The 12171-nt window shown below is 39.8% G+C and overlaps 1 protein-coding gene across 1 annotated transcript in view; it reads left to right on the forward strand.

Moving 5' to 3' along the window:
- LOC106883651 (uncharacterized) overlaps positions 1 to 12171 on the forward strand; it is a 70296-nt gene that overhangs the window by 34582 nt on the left and 23543 nt on the right. The window contains exons 2-3 of the mRNA XM_089360326.1: positions 5974 to 6004; positions 7784 to 7897. Of these exons, the coding sequence (XP_089216452.1) occupies positions 5974 to 6004; positions 7784 to 7897 (145 nt within the window). The remainder of the gene's footprint in view (positions 1 to 5973; positions 6005 to 7783; positions 7898 to 12171) is intronic.

A 12171-nucleotide genomic window follows, 5' to 3' on the forward strand; every position in this document is an offset into this window, starting at 1 on the left:
ATTTTTAAGCCATAAATTTGCCCTGAGAGGACAAGCTCAAACCCATGATAAAAGGTGTTCTAGCTGAAACTATATTTTCTTTTTTTCGTATCTAATGCATATGGAACCATATTTTCTAACTTGAGTAATCTCCTAAGTAAAAATGAGCCTAAAGCTATAAAATAATCCTGTAGCTAAAACAAGTTCATTGATAGAACCTTACAGGTTAGTAACAGTAGTGAAAGAATGTGCTAGAATCTTTTCTACTCTAGGCACAAGACCTTTGGCTGTCAATCGTAAATGACACTCTTTTTGTGTGGATCCCAGTAGGCCAGCAGGAATTTCCAGAAGTGCAAGCATGGTCTGAAGATCTCCATTCTGGTGTTAAGGATGTTCCTTGGATCGAGGGAGTCCTTTAGTATCCTTGCCCATTCAGCTATGCATAGTTTACAATGCTTGGTGTCATTTATGTAGGGGCCTGGATTTTTTAGGATTCTCCATGATATTATGTGTGGAATTCCATCGTCTTCAGCTGCCATACATGGCTGGCTAATGATGTAATGTACCTCCTTTCCAGTATCTTGAAGGGGGGGGGGGTCTGTGGTTGGAGAGGTGTTGCTTGAATGTATTACCAGAGCATCCAATGTATCTCCATGTGCGGGTATTGGTGATGTTGTATCTGCTGGTGTTGACGCTGCTGTTTGTGTTGGTGTTGTTGAAGGTAGCAGTGGTGCAGGTACCACTACTACTAGCGTTGGGAATGGTGCTGTTGTTGTCATGGTCACTTTTATATATACACATATATATATATGTATATATATGTATATATGTATATGTATATGTATTTGTATGTATGTATGTATGTGCATGCGTGTGTTTGCGTATGTATACATGTATGTATATGTATATGCGAATCTGTTTATTTGATTAGGTAATAGGCGTAGAGGTATAGCTATGTGTATGTGCATGAATATATTTCTATTTATACATGTGGGTATATGTAGATGGATACATATGTGTATATGGGGACACGCACACATGTGTATATTTGTATATGCGTGGGTACGTATGTGCATATGTATAAATGTGGACGTATGAGTGTGTGTATTTATATGGATGTGTATATATATATATATGTGTGTGTGTGTGTATATATGTATATATATGTATACATATGTATATACGGGTGCACATGTGTATGTATGTGTATATACATATATATATGTATATGTGTGTGTGTGTGTATCAGTATGCATATATATGTGTGTGTTTGTGTATGTGTATTTATGTATGCATGTACGCTCTTACACATTGATTGGTATGTGTTGTCCAACCCACTATCCGGCAGCGTCCAATTCTCTAACGGTTTTTTTTCAAATGAATCAAGTCATAACCTTATCCATCTATTGTTTTCATAATCGGTCATAATGTCTTACGTTTAAGATGATTCCCATGCTTTCCCTGATGAGAAGGTTACAATTTTAATATCAAAGATCCCTATGGATCACACAGGTTGTAATCCTTTGAAACATATGTAGGAATAAAGTATGCAATTATAACATGCGTTTTCTCCAATTCTTAAATTCTTAAATATACTCAAATACCCAAAATTTCAAGGAGTTCTTTGTGTTCTTTGCTACATTGGTTTCTATTAACCCATTTATTCTATCAGAAGAATTTTTATTCATTAAGATAGAAGAAATACACATAATTATATATATATATATATATATATATATATATATATATATATATATATATATATATATATATATATATATATATATATATATATCAAAGGCAGGTTAACTAGGAAGTTAGTTTTTATATGTGGCATCTGTTCAGGCGCAATAAACACTGAAAATGTGCAGAAAACAACTTCTGTCACATTCCAGGGAGAAAAACTGGACGTAGTTGATAGCTTCCTATATCTGGGTGACCAAGTTAGTAGTTGGGGTGGGTGCGCTGAAAGTGTGGCTGCTAGAATAAGAATAGCCTGGGCAAAGTTCAGAGAGCTCTTACCTCTGCTGGCGACAAAGGGCCTCTCACTCAGAGTAAAAGGCAGACTGTATGACACATGTGTACAAACAGCCATGCTACATGGTAGTGAAACATGGGCTGAGACTAATGAGGACATGCGTAAGCTCACAAAGAACGAAGCCAGTATGCTCTGATGGATGAGTAATGTCAGTGTGCATACACGACAGAGTGTAAGTATCTTGAGAGAAAAGTTGAACCTAAGAAGCATCAGTTGTGGTGTGCAAGAGAGACGATTGCACTGGTACGGACATGTGGCAAGAATGGATGAGGATAGCTGTGTGAAAAAGTGCCACATCCTAGCAGTTGAGGGAACCCGTGGAAGAAGCAGGCCCAGGAAGACCTGGGCTGAGGTGGTGAAGTACAACCTCCAAACATTAGGCCTCACCGAGGCAATGACTTGTGACCGAGACCTTTGGAAATATGCTGTGCTGTATGTGAGAAGACCCAGCAAGCTAAGTGAGACCAAAATCCAAGGCCTCTACCAGGGATGTAGCCAGCCCACTTACGCATAACATTCCTTCATTGGACACTAAACTCCGCTTGCAAAGACCTGTTGGGGCAAGTGAAATTGAAATCGAACTAAATTTGTAGACTGGCACCCATGCCAACGTCTCTTCATTGAACACTAAACTCGGCTTGCGAAGACCTGTAGGGGCAAGCGAAAGCGAAGTCGTGATGGCACCTGTACCAGTAGATCACTAAGAGCACCGTCCGAGCGTGATCGTTGCCAGAGCACCAGCTGTCTGGCTTCTGTGCCAGTGGCACGTAAATAGCACCATTTGAGCCTGATCGTTACCAGTGACACATGAAAAGACATTCAAGCGAGTTCGTTGCCAGCACCGCTTGACTGGCTCCTGTGCAGGTGGCACGTAAAATACACCATTTCGAGCATGGCTGTTGCCAGTACCTCCTGACTGGCCTTCATGCCGGTGGCACATAAAAACACCCACTACACTCTCGGAGTGGTTGGCGTTAGGAAGGGCATCCAGCTGTAGAAACTCTGCCAAATCAGATTGGAGCCTGGTGTAGCCATCTGGTTCACCAGTCCTCAGTCAAATCGTCCAACCCATGCTAGCATGGAAAGCGGACGTTAAACAATGATGATGATGATGATGATGATGATATATATATGTATGTGTGTATGTATGTATGTATATATGTATATACATGTATATGTGTATACATACATACATATATATATATATATATATTTATATATATATATATATATATATATATATATAGAGAGAGAGAGAGAGAGAGAGAGAGGGATAGAGAGAGAGAGAGAGAGAGAGAGAGAGAGAGAGAGAGAGACAGACAGACAGACAGACAGACAGACAAACAGAGACAGATGTGTGTGGCTATGTGGTAAGAAGTCTGCTTTCCAACAACATAGTTCTGAGTTCATTCCCACTGCTTGCACCTCAGTCAAGTGTCTTCTGCTAAAGCCTTGTGAGTGCATTTGTCGGACGGAAACTGAAAGAAGCCTATCGATATATAAATACATATATATTCTTGTGTGTATACCTTTGTGTCTGTGTTTGTCAGCTCCCCACCCCCACCCCACTACCACCACTACCACCACTTGACAACTGGTGTTGGTGCATTTACATATCTGTAACTTAGCAGTTCAGCAAAAGAGAATGATAGACTAAGTACGAGGGTTTAAAAAAAAAAAAAAAATAATAATAAATACTAACGTTGATTTGCAAGACTGAAATTTTTCAAGGTGGTACCCCAGCATGGTTGTAGTCTAATGACTAAAACAAGAATAACAGATACCAAAAAGAAGATGAGAAGAGTTTCTTACAATGCAAAGAGGAAAGTTGAGTAGCCTTTGTATAGCACAAAGGCCTACTCATCATCATCATCATCGTTTAACGTCCGCTTTCCATGCTAGCATGGGTTGGACGATTTGACTGAGGACTGGTGAAACCGGATGGCATCACCAGGCCCCAATCTGATTTGGTAGAGTTTCTACAGCTGGATGCCCTTCCTAACACCAACCACTCAGAGAGTGTAGTGGGTGCTTTTTACGTGCCACCAGCACGAAGGCCAGTCAGGCGGTACTGGCAACGGCAACGGCCACGCTCAAAATGGTGTATTTTATGTGCCACCCGCACAAGAGCCAGTCCAGTGGCACTGGCAACGATCTCGCTCGAAAATCCTTACACATGTGACGGGCACAAGTGCCAGAAAGGCGACGCTGGGCACAGGTGCTATCCCGATTTCGCTTTCTCGATCCTCTTGCGAAGACTTGTTGAGGCAAGTGAAATCGAGCCTACTATGAGAAGATATACACAAATTCATGCAGATCTTGTCATTTAGATTGCCCAACGGCAAGATCTACTTAAATTCACATTTCTTAACCATGTTCTTCTGATGATGGGCCTTTGTGCCTGAAATACATAAAGGGCACCCAACTTTCCTCTTTGCATTGTAAGAAACTCTCCTCGTTTCCTTTTTGGTTTGTTATCCTACTTCTGTATCACAATGCTTCAAGCTAACTATAAAGCTTCTCTTTCATATATGTGAATATTTATGTATTAGCTATTGATTGATGTACAAATAAAACTGCATTTGATGCCTTTATGTGGTGCTTGGGTGTGGCTTGAAACAGATTACCCCCTATTTATATGAATGGTAAGCGAGAAAATAATGCAATTTTTATTTGTATCACTTTGTGATCAATTCTCATATATGACGACCCAAGGAGAACGAAGTCTGACTGACCAGCTACAACCTTGGCCAGAGGGAGAAAGAAGTTTACTGTCAGCCACTGTGAGACAACATCGCACACATTATAACTAATACGAGCTCGCATCCTCTTCTCTATAACCCTACCATCTCTCTCTATATATAAACACTACTATGAAAAAGTATACATACAGATACAGGCCGAAATTCTTAACCTTGTATGCTTTACGTACAAACTGTTATACTATTACACTAACCTACCCGTCGTGGTATGGCAACATATAAAGTAACGGTAAATAAATATTTCTATAAAAATGTTGATCATCTTCATCGTTCATCTTATAACCAGTACAATTGGTAATTAATACTTATCATTACAATGGGTGACACATCGACTACACAACACAAAAACATCAACCGTTATATATGTATTATGATAAAACACGAAAATGCAAAGAAAAATTGCATTATTTACTGACTGAATTTCAAATGTATTTCGGGAGAGAAGCTAAGTCAATTACAATGACCACTGTACTTAACTAGTATTTACTTTGGTGACCCAGAAAGGTGAAAGGTAAAGCTGACCATGGTAGAATTTGAACTCAGAACATAAAGATGGATGAAACGCTGATAAGTAATGAAAACAAGACATTTGTACTCAGAGCTCGAACCGGTTTCAGCCGGGTTGGTAACAAAAGGGTTAAATGATAATGATGATGATGATTGTCTTACCAATTTTGAACAATAAAATTCTGTAGTGGCGCGAAATTATAGCCGCCATTGAGGAAGTACTATTTTGCGCATGCGCAGGGGACTTCACCACCGGAAGCCCCTCGAGTTGCGCATGCGTAGTAAAACTCATACTTAAACGGTTAGTTTCACTTTCTCGGTGAGTTGAGCTCAGACCTTCTCCATGACAACACCTCACTCCTCCATGAAGCACTTTTCACCATAATGCCTTCGATGGTGATAGCTACTTGCTTCTCTGGCAGGCATCAAGGAAGACCTTAACCTTCCATTACCAAACTACAATTTAATCAGCGGCTGCTAAGCTGAATGACAGAAATTGTATAATCAAGTATCATCTTAAATAAAACCTTTTTATTATATTGTAAATTGTTCTGATGTCTCTTCATTTATAATGCTGTTAAAAGGTGATAGAGAGAGACTAAAGTCTCTATGACAACTATCAAACTTTTACAATCCTTTTTTCTTCTTTGAAAATTCTCACCACTGATGTTTTTTTTTATATTCCAGGATGATTACAACTGTACCTTTGGTAAACTAGGTAAGATTTAATTCTTTTACTTTTGAATATCTTGCAGGAGGGATCTTTTATCTTTTAGTTATTGTTGTCATTTACTCTGTGGCCATGCTGGAGCACTGCCTTCAAGTATTTTAGTGAAATGATTTGACTCCAGTACTTATTTTTTTTTTAAATCTGTACTTATTCTATCAGTCTCTTTTTGGAGAACCACTAAGTTACAGGAATGTAAACATAGCAACACTGGTTGTCAAGTATTGGCAGACTCCGTCTCTTATGACGACAAGGGTTCCAGTTGATCCGGTAAATGGAATAGCTTGCTCGTGACATCAACATACAAGTGGCTGAGCACTCCACAGACACGTGTACCCCTTCACATAGTTCTCAGAGAGATTCAGCATGACACAGAGTATGACAAAGCTGGCCCTTTGAAATCCAGGTCCTACTCATTTTTGCCAGCTGAGTGAACTGGAGCAATGTGAAATAAAGTGTCTCGTCCAAGGACACAACATACCACCAGGAATTGAACTCGTGACCCTATGGTCATGAGCCAAATACCCTAACCACTAAGCTACATGCCTTCACGTTGTCAAGTACGGGGTGGGGATACAGACACAAATATATACTCTCAAAGATATATATATATATATATAATGTGTCTACATTACCACCATGGAGGCGCAATGGCCCAGTGGTTAGGGCAGCAGACTCGCGGTCATAGGATCGCGGTTTCGATTCCCAGACCGGGCGCTGTGAGTGTTTATTGAGCGAAAACAGCTAAAGCTCCACGAGGCTCCGGCAGGGGATGGTGGCAAACCCTGCTGTACTCTTTCACCACAACTTTCTCTCACTATTACTTCCTGTTTCTGTTGTGCCTGTAATTCAAAGGGTCAGCCTTGTCATACTCTGTGTCACGCTGAATATCCCCGAGAACTACGTTAAGGGTACACATGTCTGTGGAGTGCTCAGCCACTTGCACATTAATTTCACGAGCAGGCTGTTCCATTGATCGGATCAACTGGAACCCTCAACGTCGTAAGCGACGGAGTGCCAACAACAACAACAACATTACCACCACCACCACGACCATCACTGTCCCCCCCCACCATTATCCTCATCGTATTGATATTCATCACCATCTTTGTTATTGTTATGGTCATTGTCATCATCGTCATCATCACTACCATCAAAGGCATGTGTTTTTCCAGCTAGTCCATGAGAATTTGCAAAGATAGTGGGCCTTAATCTTCTCTGTGTTAAATTCTCCTCTGCTACCACCACCACCACCACCCCTACCACTCCTACCACCACCACCACCACCAGCCACTGCTGCCACTACCATCATCTTCATCCTCATCGCCATTTCAGTCAATCACATCATCTTCAACATTATCGTGTTGACTCATTCTCATTATCACCATCATCGTTACCCACCACCACCACCATCATCATCATTATCACTTCACTATTGCTACTACTATTGTCATGTCATCATCATTATCATCATAACCAACACCAACATCACCACCATCGACATCATAATCACCATCAACATCACCATTATCATAATGAGGCTTATCTAACAAAATTTTAATTTAGTTCTGATTAGATTATTTTTTTAAGAGTTTATACATAAACATACCCAACTTTAAATGGAACTGTACAAATTTAGCTGGTCTAAACTTCCTGATCAATTTGGAGAAAATATTTAACTCCCACACTTGAAAGGTAAAGAATACATGCTTTCTTCCTCAAAGAGAGGTGATATTTGGAATCTAAAAATGAATTTTCTCCCTTTTACAGAAAACGTCTATGCCCTTGCTGGCCAGTACAATTCCTTTCAAGACGGTCAGTTCTCAGAGAAGTTGAATGGCAACATGATTTGGAGCCAACTTAAATGGAAAGCACCATCACAGGGTTAGTAAAATTTTAACAATATTTTAATTATCTATATTATTTACATTTGACGGATATTTGTCTTCATCTTCTTTGTTGTTAACACAACATTTCAGCTGTTATACTCTCCAGCCTTTTTCAGGTGTCCTAGGGTAATTTTGAACCTGGATTCCTAAGGTATTTTTCAATGTTATTATTATTATTATTCAAGTCACTGCCTGCAATCGAACTTGGAATCTTGGGGTTAGTAGCCTACCTATAGTAGCAGTAGTCTTCTCTGAGGCAGGTCCTATGCATGTGAACCTGTCTCCAAGACTCTCTATATAACATGGGAGGGCTCATACCCTCCCCTTCTGTCATTAAGTAGATTACAGGAACTTCGGTTGCTATGATTGGATGAATACTGGAGTGGTTTCCCATTGCTTTCTCCTGGCCAATGAAGTGGTCATGAGAAAATTTTGTGTAATTAATTAACAAATAATTACTTATCAGACTTACTACAAAGTACTTAGATAACAAACTGAATAATAAGTAACTTTAACCCTTCAGCATTTAAACTGGCCATATTCAGCCAAAATATTTTACTTGCTTTATGTTCAAACCAGCCAGATCTGGCTTCTCACACATACCCTGCAATGTCATTAAAAAAATATGCAATCACATCATCAAATCTCGAAGCAATGAGATATTGCAGGATTAATTCAAACCAGTGTGAATAAATAAGCATTACATTTGACAGAGTAATCTGAGTGCTAAAGGGTTAAATGTAATTTGAATGAATAATTGTTCAACTTCTAATTCCAGGGTTACCTGCCTTACATGACATATGATTTGTTGTTGGCACTCCGTCGCTTACGACGTCAAGGGTTCCAGTTGATCCGATCAACGGAACAGCTTGCTCGTGAAATTAACGTGCAAGTGGCTGAGCACTCCACAGACACGTGTACCCTTAACGTAGTTCTTGGGGATATTCAGCATGACACAGTGTGACAAGGCTGGCCCTTTGAATTACAGGCACAACGGAAACAGGAAGTAATAGTGAGAGAAAGTTGTGGTGAAAGAGTACAGCAGGGTTCACCACCATCCCCTGCCGGGATGGTGGCGATCCTTTGACCGCGAATCCGCTGCTCTAACCACTGGGCCATTGCGCTTCCACTCATGACATATGATATATATGAGATAAATGTATTTTTATCCCCAAAAATGTAGATACACATTGAATGATTATAAAGTTAGTGTTTATTATAACACATTTTCATTGTCAGAATTTACTTTTTTATGAATGTCTGTTTTCTAACTAATTACTGCTCTGGTTCAAGCATTGTCAATAATGGTTTCAAATTCTGGCAAATTCAGGGGATGGGGTAAGTTGATTACATTGACCCCAATGCTCAACTAGTACTTATTTTATTGACCCTGAAAGGATGAAAGACAATGTTGATCTAAGTGGAATTTGAACTCAGAATGTAAAGACTTTTGAGCGAGATCGTTGCCAGTGCCGCTGGACTGGCTCCTGTGCAGGTGGCATGTAAAATACACTATTTTGAGTGTGGCTGTTGCCAGTACCGTCTGACTGGCCTTTGTGCCGGTGGCACGTAAAAGCACCCACTGCATTCTCAGAATGGTCGGCGTTATGAAGGACATCCAGCTGTAGAAACTCTGCCAAATCAGATTGGAGCCTGGTGTAGCTATCTGGTTTCACCAGGCCTCAGTCAAATCGTCCAACCCATGCTAGCATGGAAAGCGGACGTTAAACGATGATGATAATGATGATGATGAATGCAAAGATGGAGAAAACGCTTCTAAGCACTTTGTCTGGCATACTAATGGTGGTTTATCAAGCAGTTTAATTTAAATGTAACTTCATTCCTCCAAACGATCTTTGTTGGAAAGTGCGTCTTCTACACATCTTGCAAAACTCCACTCTTCTGTCCAGATAATCTTCATAGAGAGCATGGATATTGAATGTAACTTTTCCAATGACTACACTTCAAAATGTGATGGATGCTTATTTCTGAAATTCCTATCAAATAATTCATTTGTTACAGATTTTCTTGAACTCTGGCAATATGTTTCTAGTACCCTTTCTTGCTTTGTGGGGCTTGTTGATGTCTGTGGTCTTGTGAAACATTTTTTATGGGTATTCTGAAGAGTTCCTGCTGCTTCATATCTATCGCTATTTCAAGTGATGGCAAACCATACTGACGGATTTGCTTGAAACTCCCTCCTAAACTGCCTTAGCATTTAACCCTTTAGTGTTTAAACCGGCTATATCCGGCCCAAATATTCTCCTCATTTTATGCTCAAACTGGCCAGAACCAGCATCTCACACCTACCCTGCAATGTCGTTCTAAAAATAAACAATTACATCTTTCAACTCTTGAAGCTACAAGATAATACCAGATTAATTTTTTTAAATGTAAATGAATAAGGATTACTTTTGACATATTAATTTGAACACTAAAGGGTTAAACTGCATTTTCAAACTTCTAATTGGACTTTAGGACAAATTTCTTTCGAATACAGTTTAGCCTGGCTCCTTTCACCATTTCTAATGTGTAAATTCTAGAAAAAATTGAAAATCGAGCAAGTTATCAACTGATGCATTGTGGATACATTTTGTTGCGGACAACTCTTATTATTGTTGTACAGTCATAAAAAGACAATGTCTAGATTCGTAATCTGTATCTTAATCTTCTCATGGCAAAGAAAAAATTTGAACTTGCGTAAATACATTGAAATATCGTTGTTATTCGGGAGTGTGTGACTGGCTTTTTTTTTTTTCTTTTCCCTTCTAAATAAGTTTGAATGTAGCTCAAAGAAACAAAAGCAAAAGGTTTATACATTTATGTCCTACTTGAGATTTCAGAACCACCTACTGAAATTGCATACAATATATTTGTATGAATGCATTTAAGATAACTTCAAACATAACTTTTACCTTTCATTTTCACCTTTTTGTAAACATACATTTTCCTTTCACTTTTTCACTTTTTTCTAATATTTTTCTTTCTTTTTGCTTTTCATTTTTTCGCTTTTCTTTACTTTTCTTTCCCTTTCTTTTACTACCCCCACCTTTTAATTGAATTATACATTAATTGAGGTGGAATGACTCATAACCTATTCAACCATAACAGACTCTTTAATGTTTTATCTTTTTACAAAAAGTTTTTTTAAATCACTCGTTTGAAGGTGTCACTCATGCAAAGACATCCTAACCCAGTGGTTCTCAACCAGGTTGCATATAAGACTAAAAATCCTCAAGGTCGTACTCCAGCATGGTCACGGTCTAGTGACTGAAACAAGTAAAAATAAAAGATAAAACATAAGAAATTGGTTGTACTTCTACAAAGCACAAAATATTTTAGCATGGGTAATCATGTATCTCCTTTACAGCAACACACCTATTTCTGTCTCTCTGTCTCGTTCTAACCTTTCACCACTTGGCCCCAAGGTCACCTCCTCCAATTCCCCCTCCACTCTCAAAGATTCTTTGTCTTGCAAGTTACCTGAAGACCCTGCCAGTGCTCGGCAAGTAAAAAGTGGCTAGTGTTTGGAAGGGCATCCAGTTGTAAAAACTATACCAAAACTGACCTCGTCTGTGCTGGTGCCATGTAAAAATCACTCAGTTCCCTCTGTGGGGTCATTGGTGTTAGGAAGGGCACCTAGCCATAAAAAGCCATGCCAAAACAGACATTGTCTTCGACCTGGCCACCTCCTGTCAAACCATCCATGCCAGCATGGAAAACGGACATTAAATGATGATGATGAGGAGGAGGATGATGATCAAGATGATGATGATGAGGAGGATGATCAAGATGATGATGATGATAATGATGATGAATTTCTAATAATCATCATCATTATCATCATCATCGTTTAACGTCCGCTTTCCATGCTAGTATGGGTTGGACGATTTGACTGAGGACTGGTGAACCAGATGGCTACACCAGGCTCCAATCTGATTTGGCAGAGTTTCTACAGCTGGATGCCCTTCCTAACGCCAACCACTCTGAGAGTGTAGTGGGTGCTGTTACATGCCACCGGCACAGAGGCCAGTCAGGAGGTACTGGCAACGGCCACGCTCAAAATGGTGTATTTTACGTGCACAGGAGCCAGTCCAGCGGCACTGGCAACGAACTTGCTCGAATGTCTTTTCACGTGCCACTGGCACAAGTGCTAGGAAGGCGACGTTGGTAACAATCACACTCAAATGGTGCTATTTACGTGCCACCAGCACGGAAGCCAGACAGCTGGTGCTCTGGCAACGATCACGCTCGGACGGTGCTCTTAGT

The sequence above is a fragment of the Octopus bimaculoides genome, chromosome 11, assembly GCF_046866305.1.
Source record: "Octopus bimaculoides isolate indiv1 chromosome 11, ASM4686630v1, whole genome shotgun sequence".
Classification (NCBI taxonomy): Eukaryota; Metazoa; Mollusca; class Cephalopoda; order Octopoda; family Octopodidae; genus Octopus; species Octopus bimaculoides.